At 47.8% G+C, this 20,819-nt stretch overlaps 1 protein-coding gene across 2 annotated transcripts in view; it reads right to left on the bottom strand.

Moving 5' to 3' along the window:
• GALNT14 (polypeptide N-acetylgalactosaminyltransferase 14) overlaps nt 1–20,819 on the bottom strand; it is a 92,940-nt gene that overhangs the window by 36,593 nt on the left and 35,528 nt on the right. For both annotated transcript variants that reach the window (XM_086871025.1, XM_086871034.1), the window contains exon 3: nt 4,290–4,388. In XM_086871025.1, coding sequence (XP_086727151.1) covers nt 4,290–4,388 — 99 coding nt within the window. The remainder of the gene's footprint in view (nt 1–4,289; nt 4,389–20,819) is intronic.

Below are 20,819 nucleotides of genomic sequence, written 5' to 3'. Positions count from 1 at the left end.
ATTATCGAAATCAGACAGAGTATGGAGAGAAAAAACCCGCCAAAATGAACAACCCCAAATGGCTAATTATGTAGGAAGAAAGACATCACACCAAGAATAACCATAATGAGCTTTGATTACACTGCGGCTTTCACATTTTATTCTTTCAAATACCCACCAAGCTCTTTGAAATTCAAGAGTTCTCTTATGTTAACATCAAAAGGTAAGAGCGCATGGAGGGCTGTGTACTCAGTCACCGCGAGAGATGATTAGCAAATTAAGAGGAAAAAAAAGTCCAGGGTTTAAGCAAAAAGCAAAAGAAAAAAAGAAATGAAAAAAATAGTCAGCACAAAGTGCTAATTATACAGTTTCTATGCAACACCTGGCTTGTTTTTGCTTCTTTAATCAGGCTCATTTCAGTTATGGCACAGGCTCTCTATGGTGCCTAAGCAAGGAGGCTTTGTCACCTCCCTGTCTCAGATGTGTCTGGATGCAGACAAGGCGGTGGCACAAGGGAAGATGAGAGGTGCTGGTTGCCCAGCACATCACTTCTCTCACCTATGAGCACTGGAAAATGAAAGGTATGCTACTCACTCTGCAATTAATGATCTAAATATTTGATGTGGTATTCACAGCACTTGCATCAGGACTCCTGCCAAAGGATGTGTTTTGGTTTGTCAGCAAGAAGTAAATAATTTAAGTTTTCTTATTCCTGCCCTTAGCTCCCCAGCTGCAAGCTTGAAGAATAAATAAATAAAACCCACTCAGCAGAGTAAACGGGACTGTCTCACCGTCTGCCCAGCAGGTCATCCACATGACAGGATTAGGATTCCCTTGCTAAATCCAGGCTAGTACAGGATGGAGAGACAAAAAAGAAGAAATTGTTGTTTTGGTGGGATTTTATTTTTTTTTTTTAAATGCCTCTATACTGCTTATTTTCTCCCTTGCTCCTGCCTTCCCACCTTGGCTTTACTCACATGATCCCATCATGCACTGTTGGAGACTCTCACCATCTTTTAGGCTCTGAGCCCTGGAGCTTGAAATACATGAAACTGAACCACAGAGGGATAAGGAACTTGTTGAGAAGTCAGTGGTTGAAACAACTCAATGATACTTTCTTCAGTAAAAAAAACCTTAAAAAATCTCCAGAGCTATTTTGCTATTGACTATCTTCTCCTTTCTGGCTTCTTCTCCTATTTCCTGTTTCCCCTTCTCAAGACACCCATCCCCTACTCCCCAGACAGTTGTACATATATTCACAAGCACAGTTGCACATGCATGTATAAATGCTGACCTCACCACTTCCAGAGATGTGGGCCTTCAATAAATTTACTTTTTTTTCCCTCTGCTTTACTTCCAGCTGGCAAATGGTCAGAGAAAAGATCATGAAACTTTTAAATGAATTCATTATTCAACACAATCCACCAGCTTCTCTCAATAACTCTGACAACGCAAAATGTCCATAAACGAACCGTCCCAAGCACTCCCAACGTGACCTGGATAAGTAAGGGGTGCCACGGAGGCCACGTGTTGCTGCTCCCTACCAAGAGCCTGAAATACAGCTTAGCCTCAGAACTTGGGGAGCATTGAGGTACTCTCAAGCATCCAGGAAAACCACAGGAATAGCACATCAGGTATATGAGGTCACTTCTGAAAGTGCCTTCAGCAGCACTTCCACTCTGCCCCTCCTCATGTTTACATGGGCTCCTGTAGGAAGTGCCCCTTTCACAGGTACAGTGCCCCATCACCCATGGCTTTGGACAAGCCAAGAAATGTCCCTTTGTCCTATTTCCTGCTCCTGACAGGGCGATTAACAGAACATTGATTCTTCAATGGGGCTGGAAAATCCAACATACTGGAACCTGGGAAACCAGGTATGAAATTCAGAATCTTCCACCAGCTACAAACAAATCACCTCTCTATTCCCCAGTCTATCCATCTGTCACCTGGGTTATACCACTGTGGATATCTACTGGGGAGAACAGGGTAGAAGAGGTGCCAAATTTACCCACCACAATGCTCAAAGCAGTTGGCCACAGACTGCCCCAAAAGGCACAAAGTGCTGTCAGGAGGACAGAGTTTGTTTTGAATGGCCAAGGAAAATGATCCATGTTGTTACAGCCACTGTGGGATGGAGTCATCTGGAAGATCTAATTAAAATGAGTATTTGGCAAGCAAGAGGGAAAAAGCCCCAAGCAGTCAGAAGGCACAGCAAATTAACCTACAGGGGCTAAAGAGGCAGATGAGCCCTCAGCTGGGTCCAAAAAGAGGCAGGGAGGAAGGTGGCAATATGTGCACAACCACATCATGAGAGGAACAGAGCAGGAGCCACATCACCAGCCTGCCACCAAGGATTACTATCCCTAGGCTTGGTTGCATCAAAGCAAGCCTCTAGGCACTGCATCCAAAAGGAAAACAGTGAACCTGATGCCACCTCCAAACCATGGGGACCAGAAAAAAGAGGGTCAGCTCAGGACCCAGGGACAGGCAGAGGAGATGGGGACCCAAGGCTGCCATCTCAGTTCCTCACTGCCTGGGCTTGCCTCTGGGCTGCAGCTCAGTGGGATGCTCTGTGGGGCTCTGAAACTCTTGGGGGATGAACCTACAAGAGGGCTCAGAAGGGTCCCCCCAGAGTTGGGAAAACTACCCCACAAATAAAACATGAGCACTGGAATTGCCAGGGTCCATAAGTGAGGAGGAGCAGTGCAAAGGGGCAAAGCTGTGGTGAAAATCACACACAGCCAGGTAAGGAAGGCAGTGAAGCCAATTAATCAAGTCAAGCAAATAAGAAAAAAAGAGGAACAAGTAAGAAAGTCTTTTTATGCTGGAAATAGGGAACTTCAAAGGACAATTACCTAGAGGAAGAAGTAAAAATTAAATGGACCTGTATCTCTAACCTTGCCATCACTGCAATGAATGATTCCCTAATGAAGCCAGATATGAGGGATCCAGGCCTGAGAGCTGTACCATGGGTCTAACATTTTTCATGTAACAACATCACTCATGATCACACCTGGCAGGATGGCAGGTGCTGAGTTATGGGGAGAAATGAGATTAAAATCCATCCCTGCACTTCATGTGTTACAAGCCCCCTCTATCTCAGGGGCTAGAGGACTGCACTTGCCACCTCTGTTATAAATACAACCGGTTCTGGAGAATGGCAAACTTATGCAAGGCACTATAAAGACAAAAGAGAAGGTCCAGGATCAAGGAGGCGGTACACAGCACCAAGCATCAGTGTCACCCAAAATCGACACACCCCAGGGAGAGAAGGCAGTGACAGATTACTGAGTGTGAAGCAAGGAGACAGGATTGGGCACGAAACCATAAAGCAGAGCAGGAATTCAATTTCGGGACTGTCAAACTCACTTGTGGCCCTGGATACGTTCACCTAAGGGAGGATGCTGAGAGGAAAACTCAGCAAAGACGTGACAGTCAAGAGGGCACATCTGAGGCCTCCCCCAGCCAGCAATCCCAGTCTGACCAGCACCAGCAGTGGCAAGGGGTCCCTGGGGATGCCAAGGCTTGAAAGACAAGACTTGCAGCAGGGCACAGACCTTCACCAAGCGCACACGAGATGCAACTGCAAAGCACTACAGGCACAGAGCACAGCACACCCAGGCTTGCTAAAGAGGAACCCACCAGCCTAGACCTGGACACACCTCACCAGTTCTTCCCACAAGAGAACCTGCAGAGTCAAGGCACACACTGGGATTAAGCACAGATTTCAAAAGCCTGCAGTGAAAATGAAGCCTTCAGTCTATCCACGACAGCAGAACACAGCCAAGAATAAACTGACAAATGAAGGAATGGCCACATGCCCAGAGTGCTCCACCGTGTCGCTGCAGGAGTACAGAAACCATCCTTGAAAATCTGCTCTGCATGTGTGTCATTAGGGCTTCTCAATTAGCAAGCCTTTCTGGCACTCAATGGGGCACTGGAGAAGCTCATACAGCAGCACTGGAGCAGATATCCATAGAATGATAGCTGTCCCTAGAGGGCTGGGACAAAATACAGCTGAGCACTCATACCCAGCTGGATACAAAAGCTCTTAGCCCAGACTCTGTCTAATCTGCTGATGATCCCTCAAGACTTTCTCATGCTACAGACCCTCCAAAGTAGAGGTGAGAGCATGGCTCCTCACTTCCCCTGTAAAACCTACTTCTCAGAAAGCAACTTTCAGGCTAATTTCTCTGAGTCACCATTTGAGAGGCAGGTCTGGTCCTGCTGCTGCAGTGAGTGCAAATAGATTCTGCCTTTATTTGTGATGACCACTGACCCTCTTTGAAGAGATCCCTAGGAGCTCTTACCTCCGAATTGTCCTTAGCAGGGTGGACCTGGCCTCGTTGTGGAAGGTGATGACCACGCTGGTGGGCGGGAGGTCCTGGCTGTAGTGCAAAGTCGTACACCTGGGGAGGGAGAAAGCAGAAAAGGCCGTTCAGGTGCTGGAATTCAAAGTGAGGGCTCACTTCATCAACACAGGCAGCACAGTCCATCAGTAAATGGTCTCCAGCCAGTATTACAAATAAATAAATAATACTTTTTCTGTGTGAATAATATCTGAAGGAGTCCAGAAACTGCCAAGTAAACCACCAAGGATTAAAGCAGCAAAGAACTTGATGGGATGGGACGGGATGGGATGGGAGGCACCCAGCTGGTGCCCTTTTCTCTAACCAGTGCTTCCCAGTTACCCACCAGTGCTTCTCTCATCCCCCTGGCTCATGGCACCAGCAGAGGTAAGAGCATCCCTACAGCTCCAGCTCCAATCCACCTCACTCCCAGCCTCCTGAGGAAGCAACTCCCACCAGCCAGTTGCAAGGTAAGCCAAACTCTGTTTCTAAATTGATTGTTTCCTTATTAATTCTGCCTTAATTGCATAACCAGACTATAGGGAAGACTGGGATTTAAAACTTTCCAAGCCAGCCTTCAGAAGGTGAAAACCCACAGCTGCAACCACAGCCGCTGCTGCCTCCTTCCCAGGAGGAAATGTCACAGACTCTGTAATTACTTTGACCTTTAGCTGATTAAATTTGTGGCTTTTATAGACCGACACCAATATATTCCCAGCTCAGAAAATCCAGATACCTCTTCCATCCATGCTGCCCTTTCTAGGTCCCTATCAGTCCCTTAAGATGTTCTTCAGATGACACAACAGCAGCTCTCCATCACTGCCACCCTGTTCCTTCCCATCCACATGCCATTTGTCTGTTCTTGTGTCACTGCCCAGGTGCTACCACAAGCATCCTCAAACACAGCAGGAAAGAGCACTGAGCTCTTCCAACAGACCATTAGTTTGCTCCCCCAAAGTTCTGGACCACAGCACCTGCAAGGTGAAGTAAAAACAGATGGAGAAATTAAGTTGGGGATGGTGAGGAGAAAGCACATTAGAGCAGCCAGATATTTCTGGTTTATGGTATTCAGAACAGCATGTTGTACCTCTCAAATGCCAAAATCCTCCAGATATTATTTTTAACAAGGTTTTCCATATTTAAATTTTGAAATTGCATTTCTGATTATTTACAAAGCGAACAAGAGTGTACAACAGGAGAAATAATTCCAAAGATAAGGAAAAGATGGTATCTTGGGTGGGACAAAATATTTGCAAGCTCACACTAAGTTAGTTGCTGCTTTCTCTCACTGTTTCACTCAAAACCCTTTCCAAATCCTGCTTGAACTTGACCAAAAGCAGGCTTCTCATTACTCCCCTGCTCCTTCAGCACAGTCATCCACACCAGAAATTCACCTTCGAGCCAATTCTAATTCTGGGTCCATCCCCAAAGGACACCGAAGTCGCACAGCTATTCCATATGCAGGAGAAAGTTCAGCAACATTGCCCTGTGCGACAACTACCTCATCCATCAAAATTGCATCTCAGGGATGCTGGAAACAGAGGGTTTCTGAATTATGAAACAGCACCGGGGCACGCCCTGAGCTGCTTCTCTGGGTCACTGCAGCCCCTTGCATCATCCAGTGTCCCGCTTCAGCAGAGCCATCCCAAACTGCTGCTGCTCAGTCCTGCCACGCTCAGGCTCGGCTCCCGTTTGCTCTGCGGAGCTGCAGGGACAGAATATGGCAACTGCTCTCCCTGTGCTATTTATACTCTGCTCCCAGATGCGTGTCCTTCCACCCACTTCCAGCAGGGCTCTGTGGAGCAAACAAGGGAAGCTATTTCTGGAAAAGAACGAGTGAGAGTGGAAAATACAAAGTCATCAATACTTCACTTACGCTATTACAACAGCCAAGGAGCTGGTAAATAAAGCAGGAGCTGGGTGTGTCTGTGCCTCCCACGGGTGGGAGTGCTGGGGCTGCTGCAGGCTGCCTGTGCCTCCTCCTGAGCAACAACTTGCTTTTAGAACTCCAGATGTCGACGCAGCAGACTGGCCCAGCCAGGCAATGTGCATGTGGGAAAAGCTGGAATGTCACACATGGGCACCTCCAGAGCTGCAGCTCACCCCGGGGCTTCCGTCTAGTGAGGCTTGTCACATCCCAAGGACAGGAATGATGCTGCTATGGACCTCAGGCCTCACTTTGCCTCTGTGACCAGCACTATACTACAGCTGGGACTTGCCTCTCCAAAAACTGCCTGCAAAGGGTGAGGCAGAGCTGCTGTATCTTCCAGGGCTCCTCCTCCTGGGTGCCTTACGGCCCTGACTCCGTCCTTGCCCAGGATTTCACCCCTGGGTACTTCTTCCAGGAGCCCTCCCAAAGTTTCCTCCACTTGGTGCCTTTTTTTTCCCCCTTCCTCCCCCAGTGTAACTGCAGCTAAATATCCTGGGTCCCCAGAAGGCAGATTTCAGTTTAAGTTGTTGACTACAAGTGTCTTTTTTTGGCACTTACTTGGGTAATAAAAACCACAGCTTGGAAAAGCATTAAATCCAGCATGTCCAGAATTATTTTGTGTGACAATTACATCTGGGGTAATTTCAATTTAATACCTCACTGCAAGTGAAAATTGCAGCATGCAGCCCCTAAAATTGCTGTAATAATGAAAATAAACCCACTAAAAGCTGCCTATGCTACCTCAGGCTGTCACTGGATAAATGTTTTGTGCTGCTGATGGTATTTCACAGGTCACCCAATTGCCAACAAAAAAAACAAAACCGAAAACAACACCCACAACATTTTCAGGAAACCAATGAAAGTTTGAGTTTCTTAGACTGTTAAAAAAAAAAAAAAAAGTAAAGTAAAAAAAAGTAACAACTGCACCGCCTGTATTTGCAGTGTGTTGAAACTCACTGGCTAAAGCCATTTAAAGTTTGATGCTTTGAACCTTGCAGCAGGACTAGGGAGCAATGCTAGCACAGCAAGTGCAAGCAGGAATGCTGCCAGGTTGCTCTGCAGGTTCCCAGCATCTGGGTGGGGTGAAAAAAGAAAAAAGCCAGGCTGGCCTGCCCTAAAAACCCCAGGGAGAGCATCCAGATGGAGAACAATTCTTATTTCCCCATGCAAGAAGTCAAACTTCATTTGATGGAAAGAGTCACTTTTTGATTACAGGTGTTTTTTTTCCCATTCAAAATGGAAATAATTTCAGAATCAGAAAGTTCTGAAAGGGGTAGTTTGGCTACAAACACCTTAGGAATCAGCCTTGGAAAATCCCAGCCTGGACTGGTTGCCTGTTATACTTCCTTCAGGTTGGACAGAGCAGCACATCTCATCTCCATGTTCCCAATGTGCTGTTAACAGCTCAGGAATAAATTATGTAGTGTCTGTATGTGGGGACATGGAGCAGCCAACCAGGACCCTGCACTCAATGCAGGAATTGCAGTCCCAAACTTTGGACACTCCAGCATTGCCCCCAAAGTCCCTTTCTCAAGATATTTTTATTGAGTTTCTTTGCCCCTTTTGCTGCTGGTGAGCAGTGTGGTATCATAGACTGCTGGCCTCTGCACACAGCTGCCCCTGAATCCTTACTGATCCTCCTGACAGGGCAGCACATGCCCATTCCCAGGGTATCTGAACCCATTTGACATTTAAAAAATGGCAAGCTTCATTCACAGTGCCCCTCACCAAACCAAAGACCACCCTGCCACCATGGCTGCACAGCACAATGGTAAAGATTAACAGTGTGAACTGAGCTGGAGCCTGCTCCACAGCCTCTTCTGGTGCCCCCAGGCTCATCCAATGGCACATCACATGCCCACAGCACTGTGCTGTATCTCTCAAAACCCACCTCTTACATTCACCCTCTCCTGTGCCTCATGAACTTCTTTCAGTAAATGACTATCCTCATCCCACTCCCCTAGATTCCCCCTGCCAGGCTTCTGCTCATTCCTCTGCTCCATTCCAATAGCCATCACTTGCCAACAACTCTGTTCTGAATTTTTGATGTTTTCCATGAAGTCCAAACTCTCCCTCAACACAGCTCACCACTTCCAAAGCACTCTCTGCATATTTATTTCAAATAGCCAGCTGCATCAGGGAGAGCTACACCATCTTTCTCTTCCCTCCTGGCTCCTCTCTTCTCCTTGGAAACACGTGGGAGAGCAGTCTCGTCACCACACATCCAAAATAAGGGTATTTGGGTTTGCCCTCTGCAGCCACAGTGGGCTCTCACATCAGCCCAAAGGACAGGGACCTGCCAACACCAACAGGATGGGTTCACACCACCCCTGATGGACAAACCACGCTGATTTCAGACATTCCCCAAGGTGTGAAAATTACTCCCATGGAGGAAAATGAGAATTACTGCCCTAGTGAGAGAGAAAACCACTACCCACCACAAGCAAAGAAAGAATTGTCAGTAGGAAAGAAAAGATGAGAGCCCCAGCTATCCTGGCCAGTAGCAAACATACCCAGGCTCTGCACACCAGTAGAAATGGATGGCAGGACATGCAGGCACCTGTCATACCTCTCAGGACAACCTCTCAGGGCAGCATACACAACAGGAGAAAATTATTGTGCCTAAAACCTGTCTTCGAGCTGAAGCAAAATTCACAAATCATGAAAACATAGAATAGTTTGGGTTGAAAGGGACTTTAGAGATCATCTAGTTCCAACTCCCTGCCTTGGGAAGGGACACCTTGCACTAGACCATGTTCCTCTAAATCCCATCCAACACTTGAACATCTCCAGGGATGTGGCATTCCACAGCTTCTCTGGGCAACCTATTCCAGTGCCTCCCTGCCCTCACAGTAAAGAATTTCTTCCTAATAACTAACCTAGGAGATTTCCACAAAAATACTCTAAAAATAGGAACCCTGGACCTGGTTTGATAGAGCTATAAAACAATGTATGTGCCAACTCATATGGAATCTAGCAAGTTCACAGAGCTTACTGCTGGACGGACTGTGCACCACCTCACCTGACCTCTGGGCAACACAGCCTCTGGCATTTCTCCCAGGTATTTCTGCATTTCTCAGTTATCCATGCATTAAGTCCAGTGACTTCTACCTGACTGCAGAGTAGCTCTCAAAAAATCACTACTTGATAACCTCCAGAGATGGAAAATCCAAGAAGTGCTGTTCTTGCCACAGTCAACACATCAGTCTCATACAACAGTATAAACGGGACACAATTCAGAATTTGCTTGACCAGAGCACATAGAGGGTTCAAATGATCTTCAGGGTATTCATCTCCCATCAACACCCTTGGTTCTTCTTGGCTCTCCCCAAGCCACCCCTCCTGCATGTCACCTCAAAATATTTTTTCACTCAGCTTTGGGAGACCTTCAAAATGCTCCTTTGCCTTCCCAAGTTAGGCCAGCATCTCCTGCTCCCTCTCTGGGTATGCTTTTCCCCTCCCCAGTCAGGAAGAAGCTGCCAAACAGAGGGCTGGCCACGGTCTGTGCATCTCCATCACCACCACAGCAGCCAGGGCCTCACCAGGGCACAGCTGTGAGCAGTGAGAACTGCTGTACCACAAGTGGGGTCAGGTCTGGCGCAAAGACCTACTGGGAAAGCTCTGGGATTCCCTCTGGTGCTGCCTCTAAGCTCCACCATGACACACCACCATCTGAGCATGAACAGGGCAGCTCAGAGCACAGATGGGACTTTCACAGAACAACAGGAAAAGCACAGGAAAAGCTGCAGGAATTGCCACCTGCTACAGACCCTAACCTGGTCCTGCAGGCCCACCTTGGGCTGGCCAGGGCTGTGGGCAGGCTGGTGCTACTGAAACACCAGAGAGGCCTAGAGCAAAGAGAGGCTGAAAACACAGCTGGAAGGCTCAACAGTGCGGAAAGCAGCCGTGCCAGAAGGAAAGAAGAAAGGATACGGAGTCGGATGTCAGCCGGCAGTGCCACATGATTGCAGGGAATGCCAACTCAAGTTTGGCTTGCCAAAGTGAAAAAATACCCTTGAGAAAGGTCAGTAGGATTTCTCTGTGCTGGACTGGCATGTGCCTCAGGTTTGCATTCCCCAAAAAGGGCAGCATGCAAGAGACACTGCTGGGGCTGTGAGAAACAGTGGTGATCCAAAGAGAGGAATCCCTGGTTGAGCAGATGACTTCAGGGTGTACAAAGACTTCAGCAAGGGTAAGGAGGCACATCTGCAACAAACACTCACTGGTGGTTAGCACCAGGGCCAGCAAGGAATTATTCAACAGGCTTGAACTAGATGTAATTTAATAAAATTGTAAAGATGACCATCAGGAAAAATCTGCTGGGGCAGTGAACCAGCTCTGGCTGTAGATAAGATGTCCAGAGGAACCTGTCCAAGTCTACACCTTCCCCACAAAATACCAGAAAATGCACAAAAGGGTAGAGCCCTGCAAATTGATGCAACTTAACCACTGACTGACCTGACATCAGTCTCCTGGAGTTGACCAAGAAGGACATTTTTCTACACAGCTTCTGGAACTTGAAGCAGTGCTGGATTTGGCTGGTGTGCAATTAATATTTCGTCTAACTCACTGCCTCTCTCAGACTCTTTCTTTCTTTTCCCTGCAAGATAGATATCTAAAAAATTAATCAAACGACTAAATTTGAAAAAAAGGGGAAATGCAAGAAGGCAAAAATAACCTTCTCTGAACATGACGTACATGTCTGCCTGTGAACCTCAAAACTGATGAGAAGATGCATTTATAATTCATTAAAAATTTGCTGGATTTTTGTCTTCAGAAAAGGGGAGGGGAAAAAAAAGAGAATTTACTAAGGAAGGAAAGAATAGTATGGCTGCCTTTAAAAACAAGTAAAACCAGATTGTGTGTCTTGATTTTCAAAGCAGCTCATGAATAATTCAGACTTCTAGGGCCCTCCACACAGACTCAGGGTCTGTCTTGCTTCTTGACTCCCTCCACCCTTCCTTCCTCAGAACTGAGGCAAAAAATAAAATGGAGCCAACAAAAGTGAAAGGAAGAAAACAAAACCAGTACAATTCAGTAGAATTTTAAACTGATGCCAGTTTTACTGGAATACCAGAGCTGACAGCAAAGTTTTTCACTTGGTGGAAGTAAAAGCAAAATCTGGTTCCTTGCACCTTCATGGAAAACCACCAATCCATTACTAAAGATCTTTAGAAGCCAGGAAAACCTGAAATTATGTTTCAGAAGGCTGGAACCCTGAATGCAAAGATTCCTTAGGGAGGATGCTTTCTGACCAGAGCTTCCTGGCACCACATGGCAAATCAAAGCAGAGAAAGTCTCCATCCTCACAACACCTCCGTAGTCACAGCTGGGGAAGCACAAGCGCAGCTCCACAATGTGATAGCTCAAAAACACTTCCAACATGTAGGGATCTGCAGTGCTCACAGCAGAAATACACCCAAATGGCCCCAAAACAAAATGCCCTTTTGCTGCAGCTGATGGAGTAGGACTTCAAGATGCCAGCTAGCAGAAGAAAACAAACAAGAGTTTGATGGAGGAAACTGTCTCATGGTCTTAATTATCAACAGGAGCGAGTCTCGGAGAATTAGTTCCATTATTTACTAATACTTGACTTTGACTTCAGCCTACATAAACATATTAGGTCAATAGAAATAGCGAGACAAGCACGAGAGTTAAACAAACAACTTCATTCTGTCAGAATTGCTTGGAGCAAGTTATCAAAGCAATCGATGGCACGTAATAACTATAAGACAAGTGGTCAATATGTTACAGCAGTCAAAGGCAGAGGATGGTTCTAGCAGAGGGTGATGATCAATGGCACCCTGGGAATGCTGAAGCACTTGGTGATGAAGGGATGGCCACCACAAATCATCACTGTACCCTGATGTGGTTCAGGTGGGTGAACCCTCCAAGGGGCACAGAGCCAGGCAAGGTTTCCTCTTCCCTAAAAAAACCCCAGGATCCTTTCAGTCTGTTGCAGGGAAGGAGACACCTGGGGTTGAAGAAGGAAATCCTGTGCCCCCACAGACTGACTGATGTTGGCAGAGCCATTCCGAGGGCCAGAGCTGAGTCTGCAGCCAGTCCTGGTCTGTCAGAGACCCCCATCTCTCCCTCCACTGGGAAGGAGCCTCTCCCTGGTGCAGTGACTGCCTCCCACCAGTGGTTCCTGCATCCGCCAACGCACGTTGCAGCATCACTTCCACTCCAGCACATCGTTTGTTCCTCAGGAGCCCAATGTGCACTTTTCATCTGATACACAAAATCACTTGCTTTTAAATACAGCTTGTCATTTCTAGATGACTAAAGTGTCAAAAACATTTGAGATCTAAATGAAATTTTTCCCTTTTCAGGATGAGAAAAACAGATCCCTTTGGCTTTAAGTTTTCCTGTCTTTTTACTTTTAGATTAACCAACAGCTTTGCTTTTGGTTTATCCTGAAATTGCTATCTCCTGGCTTTTCCTTCTCTTAAATAACCAAAGAACTGAAACACCATTATTCACTCAGCTCTACTGAACCCTATCTACCCACGCAGCCCCCAAACTCAAGCTCCAGAGATGTGGCACTGACAACACAGACACAGCCCAGGTATAGGGAGCAAGGTTGATCCCACCACCCACTCTGTTTCCAGCTTCAGGCTCTTGAACAAAAGCAGTAGTGCCCATACCCAGGCATTGCTCACCTTAAAATGGAGCAGTTCGTCCTCAGGGCACAGTGAATGGCAGGTCACTGTCTTTTATTCAATTCCCAGCTCTCACTCCTCTGTGCCCCACATTGTGACAGGGACATGCAGAAAGATCACTGCTCCACAGACAGATATCTGGGGAACGAGCTTTTATCTCTGGGTGAATGTGTCACAAAAGTGGAGCTAATTAACTGGGGCTCTGTTTTTGAAAAAGGTTAATATTTTATCACATGTCTTCTGTCTTGAGGAATAATTAGCCCTGGCAGTAGTAGCTCTGCCATTTCCCAAGGGACTGAGCAAGAGACTGGAGGCTGGAGAGAGACACGCGGTATTGATGGATAGACCGCGGCTCAACTCTGGGCTAACAGTGCATCTCACCAGCAGTTACTCCTCAACACAAACCAACCTGCCACAGAATATTACAGAGGCAAAACCCTCTCTTCAAAGGTTGTACACATTCTTCTTGTCCATTCCATGCCCTCTGGTGCAGGGATGCTTTAGTCAGCCAAGACTGACACCGGAGCACCAGTCCCAATTCCTTCTCCCCAGGCACTCTTCCCTTATTGCTCCAGCATCCCAGTCTGTACAACAAAAGAGAAATCCCACTCTGCACAACGAAAGGGAAATCCCATGGGCTCTCCTAATTCTTCCATCCCAAAACCAAACCTGGCCTCATGGGGGAACTAATGAATGAAGCAAATTCCCACAGAGACTGTGTAGAAGAAGGTTCCCCAGTGCTTGCACAGAAATCCTCAGTACAGTACACATCTCTCCACAGGGCTAGGATGCAAGCAGGGAAAATGGAAGGACTGAAAAAGGACAAGGGAAGGGTCATTTCAGATCGACCCAGAGCTGTTTTGTGCATGCATTTTTCTTGGCAAAATGCAGTGGATGGGTGAGTGGGGAATTTCCAAAATGAAATCAAAACTGTCTCATAGGGAAACAAAGCCAAAATGACTTAGGGGAAAGAAATACATCACTTGGGGGGGGGCGGGGGGGGAATGTTCTCAGCTTTTTTCCCTCTCTGAAACTGCAATTTTTGTCAAGGAACACAAAATAAAGGTGATCTTCAGGGAAGGGAGAGCTGGGATGGAAGTTGTGCCTGGTCCCCTGTGAGCTCCTCAGATTCTCATTGGGAGGACGCCTGTCCCATGCAGATGTTCTTCCCACCCAGCAAGGCACTGAGGGGCTGGGAGGAGGGACAACTTGGATAAACAAGACTCAGCAGCAAAAAATTTAGTATTATACCATGATATTTGCTGGAACAATCCAGTCACCCCCACTGCCAGCAGCCAGACTGCAAGACACCAAGTCCCTACAGACTCCCCAGTAGCCACCCTGCCAATCCCCTTTGGTCTGCAGACAACTTTTAGCCAGGAATACAGCTCAGGAATAGTTTCTGCTCCCTGTGCAGATAAGTGCCATAACTCACACTCCTTGCACAGCCCATTCAGATGGAAGTAGCTTTGCCCTCCAGGAAAAAAATGAGCAACACAACCACTTAACTGGCACATCGTCCTGCATCCCAAACACCCGCCTATACACTTCCATCAGCTGCTTCTCAAGTTACCCTCATCCTTCTCAAGCAAGAAAAAGAAGAGGGGAGGAATAGCACTGAAAATCCACCACTGCAGAATCAGCACTGTCACATCTGCCACCTCCCTGCAGCAGCCACAATCAAAACACAATCAACCCTGCTCCTGGAGAAACACCGGTCTCCCCCAGCCCCAGCATTTCCTCCAGAACCATTTTTTATGCAAGCTCCTCAGCCTGCCTTTTCTCTAGGCAGCCCCTAAGATACAAAACCGCAGCGTCTCACTTCACCTCAGCTCCTGCCCCTTGGTGACAGACAACATCCAGAGTCAGCGCCCATGACTCCAGGGCACGATTTGCAACCTGGGATCAGTTGAGCTGTGCTCCAAAAACCTGAGTAAAGCCACTGGACTGCTAGGGTGAGGAAAACATGGTACCCCTGAAACTAAGAGGGTGGCAGGAGCTCCTTTTCCTGGGATGCAGTTAGGCTAGTGGTGACAATGACACTGTGTCCCTGCCAAGGAGACAACTCTGAGTGACCCAACCCACCACATCTAGCTCCAAGGAGTGCTTGAGCAGGGCTTGGAGGGCACAGAGCAGTACCATAGGCTGCCTCAGGCATCTGGGTTTGGATTGGGATCTCAGTGCCTGAAAGTCTCTCTCCTTTCCACGGAAGTTTGTGCGAGTCACACAGGGTGGTTTGTGTGCCCATGATGCCCAGGGAGCACACCAACTCCCAGGAAAGGCACGGGAAGATCCAGCGTGGGCAGTGGCAGAAGTCCTGTCATATCCAAGGAAGGAAGCACAGATTCTTCAGGACAAGTGAATGTTGGGATGATGGTCTAGCCAGGAGCGCTGGCCAAGGATAGATCCCAGCTCAGACATGGGCAGCCAACCCCAGGGAATGCAACTTCTCTCAGAGCTCAAACCCACTATAATCCCATTTCATGCAGACCCTTCTCATCTACTCTTTCTTCCCCTAACACATTCATAAAAACTTCAAACCCAGAAATCTTCAAAAAAAGACATTATGTAGAAAGACATTTGAAAAAAGATCATTGCATTCATTGATTTTTATCCCCTGAAGCCACAGTCCCTGTCTCAGAAGCCATCAGCTGAGCCTTCCATCTGCACCAGACAAAAACATGGGGCAGAAAATGTCAGAGACACTGGGGGTGGCCACAGATACTCCCAGCATGGGGAGCTGGACACTCACCAGCTATTTCCCAGGATTGTGTGTCCAGCTCACTTGACAGCTGGTGAGTCCCCAAAGAGACCCCTCACACTTCTGCATGAGCTCTCCAGGAACAGAAGGTGCAACTATCAGAAAGAGGCACCTTAATGCAGGTATTCCCACACCTGTACCAGATACCAGCTCCAGCAGAAGCAGGAAAATATGAAATACAGGATTTCTGCAGTGCTAAAACAGTCCAGTGAATATTTTTCTCCATTTTCAGGCAACATAATGGAGTGGAGACGCCATGGGATTTTTGTCTTTGACCAAGTTTTCTCAAGCCTCTCTCAACCCCACCGTTGGCAAAGCCTTGCAGTGTTAAACCAGAGAAGATAAATGAGTGTGGTAGTTAAGTGAATCACCAAAAGTGATGAACACCAGAAGAGGATATGACAGCACCTCAAGCAACTTCAAAGCTTGTTTCACAAACACAGGTAGCTGGGGGGAAAGAACTACAAATTCCATGTGGTGCAACCAGGGTTTTTAAATTACATCAGCTTCTACAAAATGCTGGGGCAAGCCTGAGAGGCAGGAGTCCCATTGGGCTCATTGCTTTCTGCATTAAGACAAACCTGGGCTGATTACTGAGCTGACCCAGCTTGAAGCAGGAGGCTGGATCAGAGACCTCCTGTGGTCTCTTCCAGCCCAAATTATTCTATGATTTTATGAGGTGCCGGTTTCTGATTAATAGCTGTCTTGCTTTCCTTGCTTAGCTGCCAAGAATTGCCAATCTCAATATTCCTTGTTCTCTGTGCTACCTGGAAACAATCTCTGTGTTTTGATCATAAAAAGGTTCCTCAAACCCCCTTGAAGTTTTCAAGTGCAAATTCACCCAGAAAACCAAGTGCAAATGCCACTATGTGAGGTGAGCGCTCCACATCAGCATGAAAGTTTCAAATTTAGGCCACAAAAGCTATCTGATCAAGGGCAGAACCAAGACCTTGACTAATGCAGGCAGTTCTAGTTTATCCCAAAGGGACAAGACAGCCCCTACTCTACTAGAAGGATTGTTCTCGTATCTTTATCCCGAGAGATCTCAGCCTAAAGAGGTGATGGAAAAACACAGTGCCGAGAGCAAACTTCTTGGGGTCTGATGTCCAAGGGAAAAAAGTAACCATGGTGTTTCTTAATGGAAATTCTTTTGTGTAAAATGTGTTTTCCACCACCGATTTGTGTACCTGTTCCCCTGCAGGGTCATGTTCTGCTCTTGCTGTCATTAGAAGTAAGAAGACCAAAACCAAGGGCAGGGCTGTCCCAGATCTTCTCTTACCCAGCTGTTTCAGCCCCAAAATGCTCTGCAGGCAAAAGAACCAGAGACAGTCCTTACACATACAGGATTTTGCCTAAATGTGATAAATCTTATTTTGCAATGCAATGACAAATATCCTGGCTCTGCCCAGAAAACAGAGTAACAGCTGGAATAACAGATCAAGCTACAGAAAAACACTCCAGGACATTTCTGACAGCCACCCAGCAGCAAATAATGAGCTCCAAAGGCAAGAAGAAACCTGCACCCTCTTACACCCAGCCACCCCAATCTCACACAAGGTGCTGTCACCTTTCTCATGGGGGAGCACCCACACAAGAGGTGCTCAGGACAGAGCAAAGACAGCAGCACAGACACCTGGCCACACGAGGACACCTCATCCAGCTTCTACCAACGCCAGGTCCAGAGATGAGGCAGCACCTGAGCACTCTCTCTCCACCATCCTCCTCACCTGGCTCCCTCCTTCATCCAGCCTGATGGGCAGGGGTCCATCCATCTGCACTGCACTCAAGGCTCCTCTGCTCAGACCTGCCCCACCACCCCTCTGCCCCAAGCAGATGCAGCACCCAGCAGCATCAGGCACAGGGAGACCACAAGCACATGCACCACTGCCCACACCACCATTTGCCCTGGTCTACCACACAGCACACCCCGAGTCAGCAACTTGTGACACACTGCTTGAATAAGCACATTTTAAAAATAATAATCCCTCAGGACTTAGTCTGCATTACACAGGAAAGTGGATTAGCCCAGCTACAGTCCAGAGTAAGAAATGTATGGAGTCAGCAAAGTGAAAGATAACAGGAGACCTCAAAAATCTAGAGGTTTGGCTCTGCTCTCAATTGTGCAAGGTCCATCTAGGTCCCTACAAACCTTCCCTCAAATTCAGAGTGGGTTTGGTCACCCAAAGGTTACCCTAGGGACCCCAGGAACTTACCTGCTTCTGCAGGTCTGATGTCCAGGTACCACTGAGGACAGCAGAGCAAAGCCCCTACTCTGTCCTGCCTGGGCTTTTCCATACATATTGTTCTCCAGACATTACATTGCTCCTTTGGGGACTCTCAAGAAACCAAGCAAGAAAGGTAAGACGCTTAAGTCCCAGTGTGGAGCTCCCTGAGACCCAGTGTCCACCTCAAGAACAACCTCAAAGTAGTTTTGGTCTGGAGGGAAAGGAAGTTTGAAGAAGAGATGCAATGTGAGAAGTCTAAGGGCATCATAAACATCCTGAACACCAAAGGCAAAGATGTCAGAACCTACTTTTCTCCACTTCAATTCCTCATTCCCAAGAAGATATCACCATATTCTCAGCACTCGCCACTCCTGGGTGGCAATCATCAACTCACCCAAAAATGGAGCCACTCCAAAACCTGCATGTGCCACAGCTGCCCTCTTCTCATCTGCACAGGGATGCCAACGTGCACTCCCATGTACCAGCCGTGTCCAAGTGGGACACAGAGAATGGCAGAGAGCCACCCTCAGCCCCAGGAGGCCATGTAACAGGTACCACACCCAGCAGAGGTGACTCTCAGGACCACCTTTTCTTCTTGGTCATCCCCACACTCAATACAGCCAGGTATTTTTGCCTATCCCAACCACAGCTACTTCACTGTGACGTGGAATGTGCAAGCTCTGCACCCTCCGGATGCAAGCTGAAATTAATGGGTCAAAGCAGCACTGCAGTGTGTAATGCTCCTGCCCAAGGGCTGAAATCCTGACATTTCTGGACCTTGAGAATAAAAGACAGCAGCTCTGCCTTAGGGAAACCTCACAGGCATCACCTGCATCTTCTCATCCCTCCATAAACAGTCCATATGAACAGAGCAACCAGTCCTAAGCAGCCTTCCTACCCAAGGGACACTCTCCAGCTGGCTTAGCACAGGAATTTAAGAGAAGAAACCTGGAGGAAATCTTGAGTGTGTGCTGTTCTCCTCAAAGAGAATAGGACACACTATAATAGCAGAGCTTTTATGGGGCACAAGTTGGCAGGACCTCGCTTCTGGTCTGCCAGGATGCTCTCACCTTCAGCAGACAATGCAACACCTGATCTTCATGCCTGCAGCATCCCTGCCAGCGCTGTGTTTCAATCACAACTTGATCTTAGCAGCTGCTTTCTCTATTTCAGACATACACATACACAAAGACATCCCTAAGAGCTGTAAAATTAAACTTTAGTTGGGTAGGTAGGACCTCTTGTAAAGCACTCGCGACTCAGGGAAGGAGGGAACTTCAAAAATGAGTCTTATGCTAGAATTTGAGAGGGCTCCATCCCCAGCCTTCTTGCTTTATCAGCTCTTGAGACAGCACTAATAAACATGTACTGGCACTGCTGAAGTAAAAAGCAAGACAAATAGAGGAAAACAGACACTGGGAGATGCCTGAAGCTGGCTGACGTGATTTGCAATAGCTGGAGAAGTCTGCTGAAGGCTTTCACCTCTCCTCCAGCCTCTCATCTCCTCTCCTTGTCCCTGATTTCCCCTCTCTGCTTTGCCGCCCTCAGCCAGCACAAACCCCCGCTCAGGCCGGTGCCGGCCACGGAGCCTGGCAGCCACAACAGCATCTGCACATCCATCAAACCCAGCAGAGCACTGGGAGGCGGAGGTCAGCCCAAGCAGCATATGGAGCACTGGCGTGGTGAATACCAGCCTCCCCAGGAGCTGTCTGCCGCAGATGGAAAAAGCCCAGGAGCCATCACGATAAAATCTTCTGGCTGATCGCGACACATCCTCCCTGTCGGCTTTCCAAGCCGCTGAGCAATACTGGAAACCTCAGCTCCTCTCCCCTCCCCGTGCTCACGCCTGGCACTGACTCATTCACTGCCGTTTCGGTCCCGCAGTTTGATGGTGGGAGTTGTAGGAGGTGGGGATGAGGTAATCCCAAGTGCATGTGGCTACCGTGGTGGAGGGAGACTAGCCACCCACTCCAAAGGCATGAGCTGGCTGTGCTCAGTCCGGATGTGCCACCGAGCTCCAGGTCCAGTCTGCTATGCAATCACAGAGATGTTTTAACCTTGACTTTTGGTGGGCATGGGATGCACCACCACAGGGCCATGCAAAGTCTTCTCCTTGGAGAAAGGCAGCCCTTTATGTGGTCCAAGGGCTTAGCAATGCTCCAGCTGTGAGATCTCCCAGGCCAAGTGACACAAGGTAGTGCACAGAAAGCATGACAGTTCCATGGCTGAAATCACCCACAAACCAAGCTGAAGTTCATAGTCCTGCACTAGCCAGAGGTAGACAAAGAGAGCCACCACAGTTTCTCCTGCTCTGACTTCTTGGAACACTGCAATTCCTTTCCATCTGAAACTATTCCACTGGCCGCAATTTAAAAACAAAATCAATCCAGCAAACATTGCTAAGCAACTGGCTGTCAGTGCCACATCCTATCCCATTGAAAGTATTTGCCCTCTCCATGACCTCCTGGCAAGGAGCTTGCTGCTCAGCCCTTGCCAGACTTTGTATATTCAGCTATCACTGGCAAGTCCAGATACTTGGCTGGATTAGCAGAGAAAACACCAAAAAAACTTTCTGCAACCATCCTAATGAAAAACACCCCACAGAGAAGCTGTAAGGAGCTTCCCACATCCCAGTCCCCAGGATTAGGATATAGTGTATGGGTCTCTGGGCATTACCATGGTCTGACAGTCCATGCATCTTGGTGCTGCCACACGTCATACAGAGGCAATGAAGGATGGAGAACCAACACACTGGAAACCTTGTCACAGAGCAGAGCACATCTGACTGAGAGGCTGAAGAAGAAGTTGCTTATCAATGCCAGTGAGCTGAAATGATGGATGAGACCCTCTCCAAAGCCTCCTAAAATCCTCGCACAAGGTGGGCAGGAGCCTCTTGGCACAGTGGTACCCCTT

Source organism: Cyanistes caeruleus, chromosome 2 (genome assembly GCF_971803275.1).
Source record: "Cyanistes caeruleus chromosome 2, bCyaCae1.hap1.1, whole genome shotgun sequence".
Classification (NCBI taxonomy): Eukaryota; Metazoa; Chordata; class Aves; order Passeriformes; family Paridae; genus Cyanistes; species Cyanistes caeruleus.
This window is presented reverse-complemented; position numbering and strand designations above follow the sequence as displayed.